This window comes from Pollachius pollachius (assembly GCF_949987615.1).
Source record: "Pollachius pollachius genome assembly, chromosome: 2".
Taxonomy (NCBI): Eukaryota; Metazoa; Chordata; class Actinopteri; order Gadiformes; family Gadidae; genus Pollachius; species Pollachius pollachius.
In genome coordinates, this window is record NC_136935.1 from 18298020 (window position 1) to 18321903 (window position 23884).

Consider the following 23884-nt stretch of genomic DNA (forward strand, 5'->3'; position numbering starts at 1 on the left):
GCCATTCATGCTATGTTGAGAGAAATGACTCAGCTCACATCTGAAGGGCTGAGCTTTGTCTGCAAGTCTTTTCAAGTAGTCTTTACATCCCTCTATGAGTCTCTTTGTCAATGTGCCCAACTTAGAGCTGGGCACATGATGATAAATAATATTAATGTTAGGAGTAGAATCAGCAGTAGTAGTAGTAATATTGTGGTAGTAATAGGTCTTCCCTATACGTATCGCGGATGGTTTGTCACATCAAAGCATCCCAACGTAACGGCAGGTGGGGGCACGACCTCTTTAGACTCTGAATGCATATTGTCGTAGACTAGAAGGCTTTACATGCTCTGTTAGTGTCGTAGACTAGAAGGCTCTACATGGTCTGCTATTGTCGTCCACTAGAAGGCTCTACATGGTGGTTTACTGTCGTTGACCCGAAGGCTCTACATGGTTTGTTAGTTTCGTCGACCAGGAGGCTCTACGTGGTTTGTTATTGTCGTTGACTAGAAGGCTCTACATGCTCGGTTATTGTCGTAGACTAGAAGGCTCTATATGCCCTGTAAGTGTTGTCGAGTAGAAGGCTCTGCATGGTTTGTTAGTGTCGTCGACTAGAAGGCTCTACATGGTCTGTCAGTGTCGTCCACTGGAAGGCCCTACATGCTCTTTTGATGAATCAGCTCTGAATATCGCTACTGTATGAAACAAAACAAACTTACAACCAATTTACAAATCTAATTAAGAATGCGATAGTACTTGTCGGTAAACATTTACAGCCATGGGAGTGCATTAGTGATGGGTCGTTCGCGACCAGTTCGAATGAACAAATCTTTAACAAGAACGAACCAAACCGATTCTTCACTCTCGTTCGTTCTCAGACTCGATTCCTCCCAGACCCACTAGTCGCTGACTCGCTGTTCGTTCACTTACTGTGTGTGGTGAAAGGGGAAGAGGCTTAGTTAGCGAGCGTACGATAATACGATTCAATATCAGTGAAATGGCGAATGCATGTCTTTGTACTTTCTGTGTCATGCCAGATTAATCAAATATTTGAATGTCTCGTTCTTTCATGGTTCGTTCGCCAACCTGGACCCCCACCATCATTGCTAAATCAAGTCTTTTACCTTGCTGATATGTTAAACATCCAATAATCAACTACACCCCCTCCCGCTGCGTTTGGTTAAAGTTGTAATGTTGGTTGATGACGACTTCCACGATCGTTTGAGAATGAGGGAGGAGCTGAGTCTGACTGACTCAGCTGAGAACCGCGCATTCCATGATTCGATTCACGCTACCAGAAACTCGACTGAACGAACGAACGAACGATTCTGAACGACTCTTCTTGGTGAACTCACCGACGCGAACTGAATCAAGGAAAATAATCATTGAATCCATCACTTGAGTGCAGCCTTCCTTTAAGCATTGGGGAAAGGAGGGGAATTTAAGTTATAAGAAATGGAAACATAAACCCAAAAGCTTTAAATAGGATAATATTTCTGTGTGTGCTACTGCAGAATGTAGGCCTGTGTGCATATTAATCATTTATATTGAGGCAATATATATTTTGACGACTTTGCTTTTTTTGTGATTTCAATTAAGTACTTATTGGGTAATGGGTTACATAAAATAAATGAGTCTTTAGGAAAACACAAATCACATTTCTAGGGGAGGTGTCCATGAGGACGGTAGTCCAGCAGCTAGATTCGATTATCCATAATTGAGATTATACGGTAAAATTCCGTTTTTTTCTTCATGGGATTAAATGTCTTTGATGTATGTTCGATTTGGCGAATAGGACTACAATGACCGAGAGAGGCCTGGCCAATAAGAAAGCAATCCGCAAATGGAACAGCCAGCACACCAATTGGATTGCCCCAGGGGGGCGGGTCTTTGGTTTCCAGTCGGCTACGAGGCAGTAAACGATGGAGGTAGCGGTGTGTTCATCACACTAGTTGGCTGTTGGAATTTACGCCTACAGTCGGAATACTTAAACTTTAGTTTTCTATAGACGAGCTTGAATCCATGTCGCCTCACATTCGTGTTTAAATCTTCGGGCTGGCTTTAACCGGGCCGGTGTTTATACATGTGATATAAGTGGCGAGCGGTTAATTCCGCTTTTCCCATGTTATGATAGCTAGCCCCTTCTAGCTAACGTGCTAACGGTACTGCTCTGCTGCAGAGGAGGTGATAATTAGCTAGCAAGCGAGCTAGGGAGGCTTGTCTGCTGGGTTGTTTCCACCAGTCTGGTACTTTGTTCCTATTAACGCGAGCTGAAAAGGTTAGCTGTGGGACAATGTGTTTGGTACCAAAGTAATGTAAGTATCACGAAATGCGCAGTGCCTATACCATGACATGTGGACCCTCTGGAGTGCAGCCTGATCCCGGCTAGCGGAGCACGGCGTTACCCCATCCTCCGGCTCGGGCTAGTCCTTGGAACAAAAACATCTTGGGAATGTTCCGTCATTACTTATTCACGTTCTGGTCTCACTTTTACCATGCACTTTAAACATGTCTCATCCAATGGCATGTACAATACACTGCATGGCATGTATTGCAAATTGTGCTTCCTCTTTTTGTCACCATGATGGAATATAGCCCGGGACTGAAAGTCCAGTAACGTTAGTAGCTAGCAGACGGGCCACTGCGGCGCACAGACCCCCGCCGTGTGGGCACCACCATATATTGAAGTGTGGCTCGTTCTCCATACACTCAATGTTTACGATTTGCTTATATGTAGCGTTACTGTGTTTATCTGTAGTAATAACAGGCTGCACTTAGGTTGACATGTATCGTTCGAAAGATGGCATAGATCTTCATTGACCATGTTTTGCGATCCCGACTTTTTCAGGGAGATCGGCGTAACGGTGGATTCTATATGCAGAGGATTAACCATCTCGCCCCGTGGACCTACGGAAGGTTTTTCGCATTAAAATGATGTGTTCAGTTCGTCAAGAACTCCACCAACGCTACAGACTCGGTTGAAACACATCTGGAATGTTCAGACTGGTTAAACCAACCCCTGTGCTTGTGGTAGTTTTATTCATTGTGCTTAAGGGAAATGTGTCCATGAGGATTTAGAATGGCACACGTATAACATTATCATTAAAGTGAATTAGTGTAACAAGAAGAAAAAGCCAGTTCGACATAGGTAAACAAACGAGGACCTCAAGAAACATGGCTTCGGTTTGGAAGAGACTGCAGCGTGTGGGGAAGCATGCGTCCAAATTCCAGTTCGTGGCATCGTATCAGGAGCTCATGGTGGAATGTACTAAGAAATGGTGAGTTGGGAATACTTATTACACACCATCACTTTTTTTATTTTTCAACGAAAAACGCTGTCAAAACGTAAACGCCTGGCTCGGTTTCTTGTGCTGGAATGCTGAGCTGGTCGCTGTCTCTTGTTCCGGCGGGTCATAATTTCACACACTGACACACCGTGGTGTGCGGGCATGTCTGCTTGTTGGGAGGGGCCGATGGGATGGTGAAATAGCTGCTGTTTTTTCATCATCTTTATGGAATTTGTTCTTAAGTTAATGTGTTTATTTTAAGTATGTAGAAATGTCGAGTAGTAAAACTGAGATTCTTTACAAAAACGGATCCAACGTTGCACCTCCTTTTTAAGTTGTTGTATTTTATGGGCGTTCTTTCTGAATGCCTAATCATCAGGCCACCACATTTTTACTATGATCATGATGTATTCAGCTGCAGCAATGTTTGAAGACCACACCTTGTGGTCTTCAAACAATCCTTTTGAAGACAACACCTTCAGTGGAGTAGATCCAAATGAGTAGCTTACATTTGTAAAAAAAAAAAAATAAACAAGGGAGTGGAATGTGGAATGAAAACTTTGCCCCGAGACGTGCCCTTTTCAGAGGGTTGCCTGAGGCATGTTTAACACAGACCTACATGGCCTCAACCTGGGGCAGATATTGGGGAATGGAATGATAAAAATGTACAACACTTCCCTGAGCCAATGACTCGTTTGACCTAAGCTTATTGTACCTAGCATGATCTTTTCTAGCAGTCGGACCTCCTCTCCCTTGTTTGTTTCCCAGGGTTATGGGTAAAGACTGACAAAATACTAATAATATAAAGTCACTTATTAAATACGCATTGAAACTGACACTGGCCAGCCAGACATGTTATATAATGTAGGTTTACACCTCATGCAGAAAATGTGTTGGTTCCCCATTCAGTTAGGTATTTTGCGAGACCATATGTCATTGCAGTAACTGGAGATTTTGGGTTAGACAACATGGTCAAAACATTTATATCTGTCCTATGGCCTTTTTATTTGCATTTCTTTATTCAACATCCATTATAAGATGTGGGTGTGGTATATATTCCGCTTGGAGAGTAAATCTTGGCAGAATATCCACCACACTGGCGAGTAAATATAATGATATATGTGGCAATGATGGCGTGCGCCCATATATAATAATCGATTCTTCGATGCATCGCGATTCTCTCTAGAACGATTCCGTCTCGATGCAGATTAATTAATAATCGGAATTAAAAAAATAATATATCTTTTTTAATTTGTTCGCCTGCTGCAGCATTCTGTTCGCCAGAGGGATGATTTTAGTAATTTAATTTATCTTCAGTGTGTATTGGCCAATCTGATTTGTCTTGACACGATTGTGATTCAGCCTATGCATACCATGCATGCAAACTCACAGCCAGACACAATAACTTTTCTTTAATGACATAGAAAAGAAAGATTAAAAATAAAATAAAACTGAAACCTATTTTTTACATACTTCCATATTGTGTTGTAATGCAAGCTGCATTGATTATTGCATTGTTCGTAGAAAGTCAAATTTGTGACAAAAGCTTTCTCTCTAATAAAAAAGTTAATTCATCTGTTGATGTCTTTAATGATCATCACAAAAGTCGGAAGTGATTAGAGAACTCTGAGTAGCAAACTCAGATGTATACATATATTTTTGAAAATCACGCATGGAAATGTACATAAAAAAAATGTATGCATCGATAGTCGCTTTACAATCGAATCGTTGACCTCATAATCGGAATCGAATCGTGAGGTGCCAAGAGATTCCCACCCCTAGTAACTATTAGGGCACAAGGCGGTCGGCGAAGGAAGGCCGGCAACTGCCCGTCTTGAGCGCTCCTTCCGTTCACCATACTGGACATCAGCTGCTCGACAACAAAGCTATACTCACATTTCGCCAGTCGGCTGCTAGCTACCACAAAAAGATAGCTATAATGTGTAGGGAAGGGGATCGGGACCCGGTTCTCCAAACCCAGTTCTTCCAAATTTCTCAAAACCCGAAAATCCATAAGGTCCACTATGCGAGTGCCATTGCTAACAGTGAGGGCATGCAAGCTTATCAAAGAGAAAAAGCTCAACGTTAAACTCCAAACTCCCCATTTAACCCCAAAACTCGCAAAATCCTTTGCCCACATCCTGCCCAATGATGCATTGTGTATAAGGTAATTGGTGTTTGCTTAAGGAGCAAGTAATTTGACCTTGGACTTGAGATCTTGCAATTGTCTGCCAACTGTCGTCTGAGCAAATGGATGTTATGTTATATTAGCTTTATTTGTATTTAGATAAAATGTAGCTCTGTATTCAATCAGGCGCATATTTTGTTGCAGAATCAAGCACTGGATAAAGGCCCCTAAACTTTTTTTAGGACTGCACCGTGTGCATGGAAACTTAGGCTTCAGAAATAAGGTGCTCTATTGACTTTCACTAGCATAGGATATGTGATATCGTATGGAAATGGTTGTGTATTTCCATGTTTATATACCACCTACCTATGCCTGCTTCCTTTTTCTCTCCTTCCTTTGGCCCCTCCTTTACTTTTTGACATCTTCTTGGCCTACACCTTGTCTCATTTTCTTGGCTTTCGTTGGCTCTCACGTCCGCACACTACTTCTGGGTTGTCTAGATTGTTAAGGCGCATTAAATTACTTAGTTGATTTGCCAGCGAGCCCAGTCCCAGTACACGCACACAGCACAATCTCCTGCGTGCACTTAATTAAAGATACCCAGAGCTGGCTGGTTATGAGTGGGCCGGCAGAAATGTTGTGGATATTTAGATGGTCCACCGGCCCATTAATATGGTGACCGACGGGGTTTGTCCTGTGAAAGGGACAGGGAAGAGAGAAATGCATTGGCAGCTTTCGCTAATGTTCAGGTGTATAAGTAGGCCTATGTTATAACCTTTACATCATGTCCTGACAATCATGTTTCCTGGAACCTTAGACATTACAGGGATTACTTATTTGAAAAAGGGGTATCATAACTATCTGCGTTATTACCGCAGTATCTTTCCCTAGGGCTAGGGACGTTTGGAGGACTATACAGTCCTCTTATTGTCCATAGTCGTAAACTTAATTCATATAATTATCGCTGATGTGTATTGATCATTCATCTCCATAGTAGTCAGCGCTACAAGACGATGTTTGATTGCACTGTGAGACATGAATACAGGTGGCTTTCGATAACATGACAGTCTGAAGTTCAATTCTGGATACCGTTGTCCTCCGAAAGAGTGACCGCCTACATTTAGTTATTGAACAGGGAAACCAACTTATAAGCTAACGTCTCCACAACACGGATGCATTAAAGAATGCTCACCCACTCCGCTAACTGATATTTGCAAACTCCATAATTTAACTATCTAAATACAAAGGATATATTCATGAAAGGAGCAGGGTCCCGTTTCCCGAAAGCATTGTTAGCCTAAGTGGTTCGTGAAGTTCGTCGTACGAGCATCGTACAGTTTTCACACCGTTTCCCGAAAGCATCGTTGGTAACGAAGGTCGTGAAAATACTCGTAGCTAACGAGGGCTCCAGGGGTACTAAGAGCATCGTTACTATAGCCACAGTGGAGTCGCCAGCTGGACATTCCTTGGTATTGGATGTGTTTTATTTAAACACATCCAAATCCAAGGAATGGCCAGCTGGCGCAATTTCGCAATACAACCAAAAACAGTGGTTACCGGCGATATATTACTCATAGACTACTGTTAGATTTAAACAGCAAAGACAGAGACATGTTAGAAGTCAACAACAACATAATTTATTGCAGCAATTTAAAATACCAAAAATACATGCGCAGCCGAAATGTACAGATCAAACGCCACGCCACAAGGGATATAATAAAATCCAAATGATTCCATTGCTGTTGTGTGGGAGGTCGCTTTCGAGCTGCACTTGCTGTCTCCCTCTGATTTTAATTCAACCATCGTGGTTAATATGTCCTCATATTGATCAATGACAGAAGACATAGGCTTACTAGATGAATCATGCTGAGACCAGCGGGTGTCTGAAATTTTCTGCAGGCGTTTTTTGTTGCCATTGTTTGCATTAAGCACTGTAGGCGCTTCGGTGAGGCTTTGATGAAGTTCACTATTTATTGGACCGTGTCTAGACAGAAACAAACATCCCTGACCATAGTTAATCGCGTTTGTAGTCTATACTCAGGCGTGAACTCATTATTGCATGCAGGTGTCTTCATTCATAAAAAAATGTAAACATTCGAGAGCATGCAAATTATTCAAATTAAAGATGTCTAGACTCCGTGCGCAGCCCCGCCTTCTCCAGTGAACCAAGAAAGCCCGTGCCGTGACGAACGGGGGATTTTACCCCCTCGGTTTTACACAGGAAACTTGAGATAAGACGGTGAAATCGCGGGCCTGCCGCCAAGCTGTGACCGAACCGGCTTGGCAGTGTAAAAAGGCCTATACATCATCCTGCCCAACAATATGGGCAGGATCTAGACCAAGCTCTCCTCGGGTTAGCAATAGCCGCCTGACAATGCCCAGCCTCTGCGTTTGAATGATAATGAATGAATGGAACGTTGCATTTTTAATGTTTACACCAAAGATTCTAGACTAGAGAGTGCGCGCTAATCAATGAAACCTTATGCGGAATCAGATGAAGTCAGCTCTCTTTGCTGCGCAAAGCATGTTTCAGAAACCAGCACATTAAGATAAATGTAGTTGTCACACAAGCTCTTTTAGATTTTTGTAATATGGAATTATTTCAGGGGGGAAAATGCAGTTAAAAAATGTACGCACCGTGCGTTCAGGATTAGGACTAATATAGCATATGTTGGCCTAGGCCTAATCAATTGTGTTGTAATATCTTTAGCATTCATATTATTGCAGAATATTCTTTTCTTAGGCTACTCTGCAGTTGGCCTTGATCAGGAGATATTTTAACCCTTTTTAACCCCGTTTTCCTGCGACATTCCTGCGCCTCCCCCTCTTACAGAGCCCATTTCAGCACTGTGTCAGTGGACAGTTACAAGCCGACGAACGTCGTTAGGGCAGTGCACGCGCGTTCATGTTAAGAGGAGTTTCGGGAAACGCTCCAAAGAAATTTACGAAGGTTCGCAAGATCCTTCGTGAGAATGATCGTACAAGTGTGGATCCATCGTTATCGGGAAACGGTGCCCAGTACTCTTCCTGGATGTATGAGGTTCAGGGTTGAACCAGTCAATTTCATTACCACGATTCTTATTGAAAAATGCAGCATATTCGCTTCGTAACTGATGTAAATAGTTAGCACGATTTTAATGTGAGACTCACCGCATTGATATTTGGTTACTCACCAGTTACCAAGAAGTGCAGCCTTATGATTCAAGTCTCTCACCGGGTGTTTTGTTTACCTTGCTCGGATAAGCTAGCGTCATAAGACAGTCTTGATCTCCAGCAAATTCTCTATCATTCTGGCCTCCATCCCGGTCAAAGTTTTGAAATAAAAAAATTCTAAGACCAATCAGCGCTCAGGTGGGAAAGAGCTTCAGTTCATGACGAATAAGGAGCAACCCAGTCTGCCCAAGTAAAAAAATAATGGCGGTGCCCAAGGAAGCAAACTAAGCTTTTATGTAACAGTTTTATCGGCAATAAAGTAAATAAATTTGTTAAAAGATTACCAGAAATTGCCACCCAAGTGGCGATTTCTAACCAGATTCGGCAGGAGTTCGGCAATTTAGTTCTAACCAGATTCGGCAAGAGAAAGAGAGCATGAGGGGCACACTGATTGGAGTTTTTGGAACAACTTAAGGCTGCGGCCAAATCTGGAAGCCCTGCCTAGGACAGACTGATCTTGATTGTGAAACACGTGTGTGTGTGTGTGTGTGTGTGTGTGTGTGTGTGTGTGTGTGTGTGTGTGTGTGTGTGTGTGTGTGTGTGTGTGTGTGTGTGTGTGTGTGTGTGTGTGTGTGTGTGTGTGTGTGTGGGGGGGGGGGGGTGAAGCTTTGGCAACCTGGATAATGTTTCCCGGAATGTATGTTGACTACTCAGTCAGAAGGATGCATCTGATAGTGCATGTAAGATGGAAGTCGTGTTTGTAGAGTCTGTAAAGTTATGTTTGGATGGTTGGCAGAGCGGACATTGACAGGGACATGAATAATGTTTACTTAACATCTGTCTGATGGCCGCTGTAAGAGCATTACTCAATCCACCCTATCTGTCTCTGTTTACTCTCTCCTTCAGTCTTTGTTTCTGCATTCTATTTAGGGCTGCATAATTAATCGAATTCAAACTGACATCGCAATCTAATAGAACACGATTTTGAAATCGCAAAAGCTGTGCAAAAAGAAATTAAGTGTTTTTTTATTTTGTTAACACAATCGAACCATTCAGAGGGTCAGAATCAGAAACACCGGGCCATGTGGGGTTAACATCTACGCAACGCTACCCTCCGCTCACATGACATGTGAGAGCAGTAGAAAAAGGAAACAAGTTGTTGAAAAAACTGACAAAATCCGGTCCACCAGGGTGTCACTTAGCCTGAATACCACCCGGCAGCAATCACTGACCGAAGTGATCCAGAGTATAGCTCCATAGGAACGAGATCCAAAACCGCAAAATGACTCTGGCGATAGTGGAGTTCATAGGGAAAGATATGATTTAAAACGGTGATGACCATGGTCGGGTTTACGGCTTTGGTAAAGACACTGGATAAACGGACCCTCTCACGGACCCCCTGCTCTTCTGCGGAGGCAGTTGGCGTTCTTATCGTGACGTCCGAGTGCCTGACGTAGTCTGACTTCTTGGCGCCTCAAGGGGCACCGACATGGTGGTTTGTGTGTACATGTGGAGCTCTGTCTGGGCAGCCGTTGAGTGCGGCGTCCTAGAGAAAGTTCAGCTTACCTTATGTAGATCGCTACAGCGTTTGTGTGGATGGTGAAGCTCCGTCTGAGCAGGGTTGTATTTAATACACATGTCCGAGGGTTGGATTCTCATTTCCCAAACAGTATAAGTATATCGCTACGGTGTGTGGCGCGTTTCATGAGTCACTCAGAACTATAACAGTCAAACACAACAACGTAACTAAAAGAGTATCACAAAGTTGATGTGGGCCGTAACCATAGCAATAACATGCTCCCCTCATTCCTAGAACTCTCAGCGCAAAACGCACCGCTGAAACAGTGGGTTGACTCAGGCTCTCGTTAAGTCTCGTTGCTTAAAAGTTGTATCGGGTGGCTGTATAGGACTAGTTTTATGAGAACATGAGCACAGTTTCGGCCGAGTCAGGGTACTGGTAAAGCGGTGCATCACCATTGCCAACCATCTCTTTTCGATAAATCATGGGATATAGTGTGGAAATCAGTCGTAAAATATATCGTTGTGGAGACTGGTTGAAATATTTTGCATACTAGCAGTGTGTTCTGAAAACAGAAACCCCAGATGTCTCTGTTATTTTAGGATGTGTGTAGACGGGATGTAATGTTCAAGTCATCAACTGCATCTCAAGCAATCCTTTGTGTGGCAAATGATGCCAATCTAAGCCACAGCACATTGGATATGGTGCTCATACCGTAGATCTTCCTGTTTAGTTATTATTTTCCCTGAACACCTTGGCAGAAGGCTAATGGTTCGTTCAAGATGCATCGTACAGCACCCGCACAGGTTGCTCTTGTGACGTAATTCCCTGGCTTGTTGCACTTATAGGTGTTCCATTTGTCTTTGAGGGCATTGCTACACGACGAGTCAGGGAAGGACAGTCATTGGCTAGTCATCGTTATTGTTAGCTGCATTAGCGTCTTTAGCAAACCAGCTCGAAAACAAACACAACTTTACATTGTTTTGCACGCACAGTAAGACCATGCAATTCATTAATTGGTCACCGGATTAAAGCAGCAATGTTATCAAGTGTGTACGAGCATTTAAAATCGACATTAAAATTACCAATGTGGCACAAATGCAAAGAAAATACAACTCATCATCGTTAATTTGTCGAGTCGTACGGCTGAACTCGGTGGACTCTCAGGAGCCCGAGTGGGACAGGTGAGATTACGACCAAAAGGGAGTGTGCCTCATTGAAATGTCGCAAGAAAGCTGGGAGATTTCCCACTTTGCAACTCGTGCGGGTGGTGTACGATGCATCTCAAATGCACAATAACACTGCCATCACGCTTCCTGTGGAGACAAGATCATACTGTTAAGAATGTCCATGTGACTGTGTGTCTGTGACACTGAGATGCATTTAATAAACTTCATCCTGCATTCAATGTTCTTGTAGATCTCATTAGCCTGTTGTATTCCTTACAATCTTGGTTTTATAGAATAACCCAGCGGTGAAATCCAACCAAAGGAAGAACACCGTGGTGAATTTATGATTTCTCTTGACAGGCAGCCAGATAAACTGGTGGTTGTGTGGACACGGCGGAGTCGAAGAAAATCTTCCAAGGTTTGTGACTCACTTTTCAAGCACATCACAGTTGACACTGAATATAGCTGGATGCATGTGGGACTCGCCTCCATTACACCATCTTTAGTCTGATAAATCATACTTTTGATTCTCAAGTCTACAGTAGACAACCTCAAATCTGGGAGAAAACGGGATGGTTTTCTTTCTTCGATTCATATCTGTTTAGACCAATCACATTGCTGGAGGCGGGGATCTGCAAGTCCCTAATTGGTGAACATAGACTCGGCCAGAAGTAATAAACTGTAGAGATAAGGGTCTGCAATGGTTTCTAATCAACCGACTATAGAAATACGCTTATTAAAATCCCCTGCTTCTTCCACTCTTCTAATTATTTTTCTTCCAAAACGTCTGCATTTACTGCCATTTACTGTAAACGTCCCATTTGCAACTCTAATGTGTAAATCATTGTTCATCACACCTGTGTCTCAAATCAATGACTTTTAATCCAAAGTTTACATCTTAAATCTGAGGGGAAGTGCTCTGAAGTGTGTGGAAAAAGTCCCATTCTTTTCTACCTTTCCACTGTCTTTTGACCAATCATGTTATTTGGGGGCAGGATACGGGCTAGACCGGGATCCAAGCATCCGTCTTGACTTGACATTATCATTATTAGTTTGTTATTCCTTTCTTCTGATGCCGGTCTACCTTATGTTTACGTTGTGTCTCTTCAGTCCCACAGTTGGCAGCCGGGCATCAAGAACCCCTACAGAGGAGTGGTTGTGTGGCCTGTACCAGAAAACATTGAAATCACTGTTACTCTGTTTAAGGTAGGTGTCTTTGATTTTTAAATTAACTCTCACTCCAAATCATGGAGCATGAAGATCTATCTATTGAATATCTAATATCCATTAAATAACAAAAACGTTCAAAGTACATAACTGCTTATGAAATGTGTGATTATTTTAACACACCACAACAGTAAACGTTATGCTGCTTTAAATCTCTGCTTCGATATTGGGACCTCCTGGCTGGTGGTCATTATTGTGAAATTTGTCGAACGTGGGGGAACTCGATTAAACGTTACGTGTACCAACCAGTTTTAGTCTTAACAACAATATGCAAAGACAAGACTTTGTATATTGTACGATTTGGAAAAATTACCCAAAGGATTTTCGATGATGTTTTGTAAACCTTGAAAAGTTTGCACCCCTAGCAGGAATAGTGCGGAGAGCTTTTTTTATTGTTGTTCTTTAATGCCTCTAATACGTGCTTCAATATAAAAATGCTGGACTAGAGGGGTTCTCCACCTGTTACATGGACGTGGATCCTGTGGCCAAACCCTCAAAGTTGTAGGTAGGCTTAATAGTAAAATCAGATGTTTTTCACTTCAGATAGCTCAGGTATCCTCCCGAGGTGGTCTGGTTCACATTGTGATTGGATAGAGGGATAGGCTCAACCCCACCGTGAACAGATCAGATGCTAACTACATATTAAAGACATGTCCTGAATTGACCCTCGGTTTACGTTGTACATTTCCATTACAGTTGTAATAAATGTACCGCAACGTCACGTAACAATGTAATGCATTACAAGTCTTAAAGTTTATTTCATACTTAAAAATTCATGATAGCCTATGACATTTAGGGACTGAAGTTTTATGGGAATGTAAAATTGACTTTAACCAGTCGTATCTGCTCTGCTGTCCTGAATCGAAGATGTTGCCCTAGGCTCTGATCACTACACGTCTGTTCCCTTCAGATGCTACAAATATACGTTTCAATCAAGACGCTTGGAAGATTCCACTACTTTTGTAATCCGCAGGTCTTTATATACAGTGGGGCAAAAACGTATTTAGTCAGCCTCCAATTGTGCAAGTTCTCCCACTTAAAAAGATGACAGAGGCCTGTAATTTTCATCATAGGTATACCTCAGCTATGAGAGACAAAATGAAAAAAAAAATCTAGAAAATCACATTGTCTGATTTTTAAAGAATTTATTTGCAAATTATGGTGGAAAATAAGTATTTGGTCAATAACAAAAGGTCATCTCAATACTTTGTTACATGCCCTTTGTTGGCAATGACAGAGGTCAAACGTTTTCTGTAAGTCTTTACAAGGTTTTCACACACTGCTGCTGGTATTTTGGCCCATTCCTCCATGCAGATCTCCTCTAGAGCAGTGATGTTTTTGGGCCACACGGACTTTCAACTGCCTCCAAAGATTTTCTATGGGGTTGAGATCTGGAAACTGGCTAGGCCACTCCAGGACCTTGAAATGCTTCTTACGAAGCCACTCCTTCGTTGCACGGGCGGTGTGTTTGGGGTCATGGTCATGCTGAAAGACCCAACCACGTTTCATCTTCAGTGCCCTTGCTGATGGAAGGAGGTTTTCACTCAAAATCTCACGATACATGGCCCCATTCATTCTTTCCGTCACACGGATCAGACGTCCTGGTCCCATGGCAGATAAACAGCCCCAAAGCATGATGTTTCCACCCCCATGCTTCACTGTAGGTATGGTGTTCTTTGGATGCAACTCAGCATTCTTTCTCCTCCAAACACGACGAGTTGAGTTTTTACCAAAAAGTTATATTTTGGTTTCATCTGACCATATGACATTCTCCCAATCCTGTTCTGGATCATCCAAATGCTCTCTAGCAAACTTCAAACGGGCCCGGACATGCACTGGCTTTAGCAGGGGGACACGTCTGGCACTGCAGGATTTGAGTCCCTGGCGGCGTAGTGTGTTAGTGATGGTAGCCTTTGATACTTTGGTCCCAGCTCTCTGGAGGTCATTCACTAGGTCCCCCCGTGTGGTTCTGGGATTTTTGTTCACCGTTCTTGTGATCATTTTGACCCCACAGGGTGAGATCTTGCGTGGAGCCCAGGGTCCAAAACTAACACTCGCCACTCGCCAATTACGAGTAGATTTTGTCTCTGGCTGGTAAATTTTTAAGACCACTCGCCACTCTGGCGAGTTATTATTTTTTTACCGGCGAAAATTTAATTTTTCGTTACTGGAGGAGAACGACGCTGGTATCTGCTAGTTTCCTGACAGAGTAATGTGTCTTTTCAGCAGAGACGATCTTTTGGCACGTAAGCGCGTGATGCCACCATTCAGCGTACCCATTGGTGTTGTTTGGCGCGCCCAGTAGAACTGCTAGTTTCCTGACAGAGTAACGTGTCTTTCCAGCAGAGTTCTCCAAGTACGTCTCGCTGCGGCCTGCGGGAAGGCGGGGCGTGACATCACGCCCCGCCCACATCACGGGCGAGTGCATTCTGGGATTGTTTGCGCCCGAATATATTAATAATATTTTAACGGTAAATTACGTAAATATATATATATATATATATATATATATATATATATATATATATATATATATATATATATATATATATATATATATATATATATATATATATATATATATATAACGGGTGGCATAAATCAAGCGATCTGATTGGTTCCTAACTGTTGTATATTGAGCGTATAGTTGTCTGAACTGAGTGAAGTGAGTTGTCGTTCTGAGTTATCAATATTATGGCTTCGTTCGCTCGTTATCAAATGGAAACCATCCATCGTAACGTTACAACTTACTCCCTGTGATAAAATAATGTATAGACTGTGTGCTAGACCGATCTAACGGGGTCATCCCTATGTTCCCCGCTTTGTATGTGACCGGTGTTTTTCGTAGGTGGAATCCGGAAGAATGAATATTAGGGTTACGGTTATGGTTTTACATGAATTAAAAAAAAAGAACTTTCACTTAAGTCATGTCTTTGAATACTTTGTCCACCACTGGTCAGATATTCATGTTTATATAGGGCTGTTGCAGTCTGGTTGAGCTAAAATCAGAAACAGTGATTCATATTTTAACATACATTGCTACTAGTATTAGTGCATATACTATTAAAATATTGATTGAGAATCGCATATTAGACCCAAATGACATGTTAAATAATACTGATAGTAATTCACAACACTTAAAAGCAATTTTTATTTGGTTGGCTGGTAAAATATCTGCCTGGCTGGTAAAAAATTTCACTTACCAGCCAGCCTGGCTGGTAAGTGAAAAAGTTAGTTTTGGACCCTGGTGGAGCCCCAGATCGAGGGAGATTATCAGTAGTCTTGTATGTATTCCATTTCCTTATAATTGCTCCCACAGTTGATTTCTTCACACCAAGCTGCTTACCTATTGCAGATTCAGACTTCCCAGCCTGGTGCAGGTCTACAATTGTGTTTCTGGTGTCCTTTGACAGCTCTTTGGTCTTGGTCATAGTGGAGTTTGGAGTGTGACTGTTTGAGGTTGTGGACAGGTGTATTTTATACTGATAAGGAGTTCAAACAGGTGCCATTAATACAGGTAACAAGTGGAGGACAGAGGAGCCTCTTAAAGAAGAAGTTACAGGTCTGTGACAGCCAGAAATCTTGCTGGTTTGTAGGTGACCAAATACTTATTTTCCACCATAATTTGCAAATAAATTCTTAAAAAATCAGACAATGTGATTTTCTGGATTTTTTTTTTCATTTTGTCTCTCATATCTGAGGTTTACCTATGATGAAAATTACAGGCCTCTCTCGTCTTTTTAAGTGGGAGAACTTGCACAATTGGTGGCTGACTAAGTACTTTTTTGCCCCACTGTATACTAGAGTTTTCAACCTCTAGTTGTGATTAAACCCATAGCAATCATGTGGAAACCCCAGTCGATAATGTAACAAATTTCTGAGTGCATAATATAATAAAATTTTGCCTATAATTTTACAACGTATAACATTCGTTCACCACAAAAGACTCGAAAAAAAAAAAGCAGTGCCAACATTTAAATATTTTTTAACCATTCAGCGAACAAAAGGCAACAGGCTGATTATCATTTAGGGGGCCACTCAATGACATGCAGAAGCGTCATCAACACGCCCACTGAAGTGGTGTGAGAAATACCGACTTTCTACTCCTCATTCACATATAAGGTAATTTACATTTCCTGCGGAGAAAATACTACCTCAGGGCTAGTATTATTCAGGAGATCTTCAGGGTACAAATGTCAGGCTATGTTCACACATGCGGCCCATCAGAAGAATATCAGGACTTACACGTGTGTCTGAAAGCAGTTAGTGTATGAGCATTTGATTACATTATAAAATTAGTCAATTTAAGGTAACGGGTAATTGTTCAATGGAAAGTGTAGCAAACTATGCATGCAAATCAATTATTAAATAGCTTTTACTGTTAATTCAGGGCTGAAAATTGCATAGACATTTTAAAATGCAAGGCAACTACTATTGGTTAGTTGAAAATAATAATCATCATTGAGATTAAACATCTTTTCCAGTGTCCTGGCCAAGACAGGCAGCAGTAGCCTACAGTCGCACATAGCATACACACAAAACATAAGAAAAATAAAACAACTAAAACAGTCCGCAGGGGGTGGGGGGGGATATCAATATCGCAAGAGATTTGAGGAGGATCAAGGTGGAGGGTATTATTAAAGGAGACATATTATGGTGTTTTCCCAACAAGTAAACATAGTATTTGAGTTTCAGAAAACATGTTTATGAAGCTGTTTGCTGGAAATAGCTTTTAGGAAAAGAAATCTCACGTACCCCTATTCCCCTTCTGTTTAAGTCCCTTCAGAATGCGCTGTTTCTAGTGTCTGTAGCTTTAATGCAAATGAGCTGCTGCCCATTGACCAATAAGCTGTCAGACTGAACCACAGCATGGAGAAGGGATTGTTAGGAGCTCTATATCTATATAATATAATATGATATAATGATAATATTATATATGGGTATTTATATAATATTATATCTAATATCACGGCCAAAAGCTATGTGCGCCTCGGATGATATTATGAATCATAAAGACTGCGTCTGACGTGTCTGGCTCTTCCACAACAAGTAAAGACTCGTAGTTGGGGATATCTCGGACATGGTTGAGAAGAATTGGGGGAAAAGAGCTTTGGCCCTGCAGGGCTTCAGAGTGCGGCCAAAATATTTAAGGGTGCGACTAATATTTTTTATGGGTCGCACTGGTGCACCTGACGCTGCCCGGGTGAAAAAATAAATTTCCTTCGCAATCACATCATCTCTCTGTGTTCTCCTGTAATCGAACTCACAGTCATTTACATTTATATTTAGGGCATTTAGCAGACGCTTTTATCCAAAGCGTTCATAAGAAGTGAAACAATATATCGCTGTCGGTACAGTAAAGATGTTCATAGAACCAAGTGCAAGTATTACAATCGCTAGGCTAACCCATTCCCTGTGTAAAGCAACGTTAGCAGCTACTGTAGATGCTACACAATTAAGTACCTTGAATAAGTGCAATGTGCAAGTGCCAGGACGTACAACATTCAATGGTGGCTGTGCATTGGTTTCTATGCAGAGTCGAGGTGAACTCTGAACAGGTGAGTTTTGAGTCTTTTGCTGGTGAGCGACTCTGCGATCCTGACATCGGTAGGGAGCTCGTTCCACCACTGAGGTCCCAAAACAGAGAAAAGTTGTGACTTCGCTGATCGACCTTTGCTTGCTCTTAGCGATGGCGGTACCAGACGTCCAGCTGAGGTAGTTGAGCGGAGGGATCGAGCTAGGGTGTGTGGCTTTACTAATGCTTGGAGGTAGGCAGGGGCAGTTCCATCGACTGCCTTGTATGCCAGTACCATCATCTTGAATCTGATGCGCGCTATTACAGGGAGCCAGTGGAGGTCTCGGAAGAGGGGGGTTACATGTGAGAACTTTGGTAGGTTGAACACGAGGCGCGCTGCCGCATTCTGGATGCGCTGCAAGGGTTTAATCGCAGAGGCAGGGAGTCCAGCCAGGAGCGAGTTGCAGTAGTCGAGGCGGGAGATGACCAGTGATTGGACTAGAAGCTGAGCTGCTTCCCTTGTGAGGAAGGGCCGGATCCTGCGGATGTTGTAAAGTGCAAATCTGCAGGATCGGGCCACCGCAGTGATGTTTGCGGTGCAGCATAACTGATTGTCCAACACTACACCAAGGTTTTTGGCAGTTGGAGAAGGAGATACAGTGATGTTCTCAACAGTGACCAGTAATTCCATGTGTGGGCAATCTTTCCCTGGTATTAGGAGGAGCTCAGTCTTGTTGAGGTTAAACCTCAGGTGATGGGCAGTTGTCCAGGTGCTGACTTTTGCCAGACATTCGGATATGCGTGTTGCAATCAGGGCTTTGTCAGATGAGGGAAAAGAGAGAAATAGCTGAGTGTCGTTAGCATAGCAGTGATAGGAAAAGCCGTGGGATGTAATTACAGAGCCCAGAGATCTGGTGTAGAGGGAGAACAGAAGAGGCCCCAGTACAGAGCCTTGAGGGACACCTGTATCAAGCGTGCAACGTTTGGACAAGGAGCCATTCCATGTTACCTGATAAGTGCGATTCATCAGGTAGGATGTGAACCAGGAAAGGGCAGATTCAGCTATGCCAAGTTCGGCGAGAGTGGGGAGGAGGATCTGGTGGTTCACAGTGTCAAATGCTGCAGACAGGTCGGAGAATGAGAACCGATGAGAGGGACGAGGCTCTGGCCGCACGGAGGGACTCGGAGTCACCGCGAGGAGAGCCGTCTCAGTGGAGTGTACTTTTTTGAAGCCTGACTGGTGAGGGTCAAGCAGGTTGTTAGATGAGAGATAGGAGGACAGTTGGTTAGCGACGGCACTTTCCAATGTTTTAGAGAGGAATGAAAGAAGAGATACCGGTCTGTAATTCTGGATGTCAGTGGTATCAAGGGTTGGTTTTTTGAGGAGAGGCTTTATTCTGGCAGTCTTGAAAGACGTTGGGAGTCTTGCCAGAAGTGAGGGAGGAGTTAATAAGTGCGGTGAGAAATGGCAGGATGTCGTTTGACACAGCCTGGAGGAGGGAGGAAGGGATAGTGTCAAGGGGGCAGGTGGTGGCATGGTTAGATGTTATAATTCTGTTGACCTCGTCTGAGGTCAACTCATGGTTAGGGATTAGAATCGAAACCCGGTTCTATCAAGGACCCAGTTCCACTTTTTTCCAAACCCGAAAATCATTAACGTTTGGGTTTATCGGTACCACTATCAAGTCCCATCATTCATTTATTATTATTTTTGTCCCGTAGGTCCTGTAACGTAATGTTGTGTCCCTTGAGTCGCGTCACTTTATTTAATTCAAATCAATCCATCACTGCAGCGTGTCCACCAATGCTTTTGAATGGAATTGTAAGCAAACAGCAGGTATTACAAGTAAAACAAGTGAAGTCTGGCAGTTAACTATGCTCACGAGGATGGCTGAACGGGCGAAAAGGGCGAAAACCATTTATTGTAAAGAGGGGCACACAACCTCAATGGCTAAGCACATTAACATTGTGCATCAAATAAAGACCAAATACAGTACCTTCGACTGTCTCTGAGTTGAAAAGACTCTGTCTCCTCCTTCTCCTGTCGCACCACAGACGGGCCTGTCTTAATCATCCACTCAAACTATGAGTGGTAATCGCACAAACAGACATTGTCGCTAGTCCCGTCAGTTAAAAATAGTAATCCAATTGTGTTGTAATCAGCAGCATGCAAGCTAGTTATCTTAAAAAGTAAATAAAGTATCATGATGCCTTCAAATGTAACATAAAGAAATGGTAAATTGAGTTTTTGGTGAGAAACATGAGTAATACTGTATTACTCATGTTTCTGTGTTACTAATACAATACAGTGTTACTAATCATTTTAGTTTATACTACTGATGTCAATATTTATTAAGAATTACATATTTAATTTAAAATGCAATTATTTATTTCCTATATATTTTCCTCATCACTAAAAACGCTTTGTTTTTCCACCAATTAATAGAAAAGTATCAATAGTGGTGTCGATAAAGACTCAGATCGTTAAGGAGTATCGAAAATGGAATATTAATGATCCCCATCCCTACTCATGGCAGGATCATATCGTGGTCTAAACCAATAAGAGAAAGAGCTCGGTCGGTTCTTTGCCTCTGATTGGCTCTGGTCCTGTTCACTGCTTGTGTTTTTTTAAAAAATTGCTAATGACCTAAGCGCCAGAGTAACTGAAACGGATAAAGAAGATAAATGCGACAAAAGAGGGGGAAAATGAAGCGAGGTAAAAACATAGAATGTTTTTTCATTCAAAAAAACTAAGCCTAATGTTCCAACCTGCCCTACTACTGAGAGTAGTTATTCAGAGAGTCTGAATTACCCGCGCAAGCCCTTTTATTTGGAAATGTTTTATTTTGCTTAATTTTTTAGTTTGAAATGTTCTATTTCAGCTCAGTGAAAAACTTGACACTTTGTTTTTGTATATAATTGTGCTTCAAATAAAGACAAGCATTTCTCTACACCTCATGCTGCGTTCCAGGGACACTTTTTAGCTCGTAAGTTACGAGCTGGAACTGGGAGTGAATCGGTCTGGTACGAGTTCACGGGTAGTGAGTTGCGGTTTTGTCTGCCGTTCCAGGGCATTTCCACGGGTAGAAGGTTGTGAAAAGACGGGTTACGGGTTACCTGGAACGCACCATTTTTCTTGTTCAAAAATCATTCACATTATATGAAAGTTATGGAGAGCGATAAAAAGGCGACGCAATGAAAAATTTGATGCACCTAAATTTTGTGCTGGTGCACCAAAAAAAAAAAAAACGTATTGCGCACCAGTGCAACCAACGCATAAAGTTAGTCTGGAGCCCTGCCCTGACTCTCTGAAGTCCATGAACCGCGAAATGGAGGAGAAATGGATTGTACTTGTACTGCCGCCGAGCTCCCCGCGCCGGCGCTGCCGCTGAAGCTTCGGCGGCACCGCTGGAGCTTTCCAGCTGCTGCGGCTGGTGTCCTCCGGGAGCTGAAAATTCTGACGGGGGTAGCTCGGTGGCAGTCCGGCAGCTCAGCTCCGGGAGTACAATCCCTTTCTCCTCCATGTCTCCTTTTCCTGCCTGCCGCCGAAGCTCCGGCAGGGGGAGAGAAAGGGATTGTACTCCCGGAGCTGAGCTGCCGCCGACTTCCCCCTGCCCGAGTTGCTCGTCCGCTGGTCCACAAAATCTTAGCTATGCTCTGATTGGAGGGAAGTGGGAGGTAATATTCAACTGTGCCCCCTTCCTACGTAGGAGGGGGCGCCGAAACTGACTCGCTCGTTTGGTAACTGTAGGCGGGGTACTTTCAGAAATGCATATCTCACTCAAAAAATCATGTACAGACTTTTTCAAAGTTTGTATGCGTGTGGGAGCACCAGAGACCCAAAACAACACCCCAAATCCCAGGAAAAGTGTTGTTTTCATAATATGTCCCCTTTTAAGTTTGAGCAACAAAGTGTAAAGACATTTCGGGAGGCTCAAGGAGGACAGTAACATTATATTTGAGCAACAAAGTGTAGTCTTGTGGTGGACTCTATAGACATAATTAACCATAATGTGTTATTGACATGTTTTCGTTCTCTGTTATAGGGACACTGTCTCTTTAAAATCACGTGACTTATGTGTTGATATGCCGGTCGGTGTGATGTTTCAATTTAACGGTTTTAATATGACAAAATTAACGACCCGCTGTTGTTTTTCGAGGTGAGAAATTGTCTCTTCCCTACTTTTAACGCAATTTCTACAGTCGACAGAACGTGTTACCAGGGAGAGTTTGACATCTTACCTGGGCGAGTGTGTCGCTGCAGTGTGTGAGTGTGTGTTCTTACCTGGGTGCGTGTGTCGATGGCGGAGCAGTTATGTTTAAAAACATAACGTCTTACCTGGGCGAGTGTCGCTGCGGTGTGTGCGTGTGTGTTCTTACCTGGGTGCGTGTGTCGATGGCGGAGCAGTTATGTTTAAAAACATAACGTCTTACCTGGGCGAATGTCGCTGCTGTGTGTATGCGTTAGTGGTGCAATGGTTCACGGGTTACCCATGATCCGTACGGATCAACCCTCATGGTTTGGGACGCAAGTGATCCGCAGATCGGCTGATAAAAAAAGAAAGAAAAAAAGTTGTGCGTTTATGTGATCAGCGCATGTTTATAAATACCGAAATACCATTATAAATACCGGACATTCCGGTATTTAGCACATTGAGCCCCCTTTCTGGTTTTTCTAGGATGAAATATAGTGGTTGACACACCGAAATGTTGACTATTGGTCCTGTCTCAGGTATTTGGCTCATTTCGATTCACCCCTCCTGCTTCAGAATGGCTGGCTTTGGGCATTCACAAACCTGAAAACAACCCTAAACGTTTGTTTTAAGAAATGTGCAACTCACCGAGTGGTTAGTGGTGTTCGTTGATGTTCCTAATCAAGTATCGTAGCGAAATACAGTTTCTGTCGTCTTTTATTTGGCGTTTCGTAAATCCCATTGAAACGTTAAACGGACCGGAACCGGAAATGGGCTGTTGGTGTTTGGTTGTAGTCTTTTCGCTCGGTTTTCCGTATCAGCAGTAGGGCTAGAACCGAGCGAAAAGACTACAACCAGCCCCCCTTTCTGTTTCCGGTCAACGAGCAATGAGTCTTCCAACAGAAATCAATGGATTTACAAAATGCCAAATAAAACACAACAGAAACTGTATTAGAAAAAGAAGGAATAATGCCTCAGATTGCACTTTATTTTGTTTAAATTATTTTTTACAAGTTTTTATTTTATGTGGACACAAGCAATTTTTTTTAAAATATTTACTATGCTTAAAGAAAGCAGGATTATTACCTAATTTTTTACTTTATTTTGTTTTTACACATTTGAAGATTTAAAAAGATTTTAAGTCACATTTGTCTCGTTATCTTTTTTGTTGTTGTTGATCCGAAAATGATCCGACCCGTGACTCAAAAACCGTGACACGATCCGAACCGTGAGTTTTGTGATCCGTTGCACCCCTAGTGCGCGTGTGTGTGTTCTAACCTGCGCGTGTGTCGATGGCGGCAAGGACGGATTAACATGACCACGGGCCCTGGACACAAACCAGCCATGGACCCCTACCAACACGCAAATACACGCACTAGCATAGTGGGGTTAGTCTTAACAGCAGAACATGGAATCTGTCAGGTTAATATCATGACTTTAAAAGCACCTAATGACTTCCTTTAACGAGTTAAAAAATTGAGTATTTGTTGTACCAGGGCAGTATCTTTAGTGTATTTTTCTTTCTTTCGTTTACGCTATGCAGACCCGCTTAGCACATGTTTCTCCATTTTCACTGTGAAATTGACCGTTGACCAAGCACTACGACATTGACGTCACGTTATTTATTTTTTAAATGTGATGTATTTATTTTGCAAATCAAAAACATTCAAGTCCTTTTATGACCAAAGTCTTTGCCATTAGAATTTCTTTTAAT

At 42.5% G+C, this 23884-nt stretch overlaps 1 protein-coding gene across 2 annotated transcripts in view; it reads left to right on the plus strand.

The window, feature by feature from the left end:
• The first annotated feature begins 1913 nt into the window (after nucleotides 1-1913).
• ehbp1 (EH domain binding protein 1) overlaps nucleotides 1914-23884 on the plus strand; it is a 131376-nt gene continuing 109405 nt past the window's right edge. For both annotated transcript variants that reach the window (XM_079758726.1, XM_079758727.1), the window contains exons 1-4: nucleotides 1914-2294; nucleotides 2828-3257; nucleotides 11596-11653; nucleotides 12346-12441. In XM_079758726.1, the coding sequence (XP_079614852.1) occupies nucleotides 3154-3257; nucleotides 11596-11653; nucleotides 12346-12441 (258 nt within the window). In that variant the 5' untranslated portion in view covers nucleotides 1914-2294; nucleotides 2828-3153. The remainder of the gene's footprint in view (nucleotides 2295-2827; nucleotides 3258-11595; nucleotides 11654-12345; nucleotides 12442-23884) is intronic.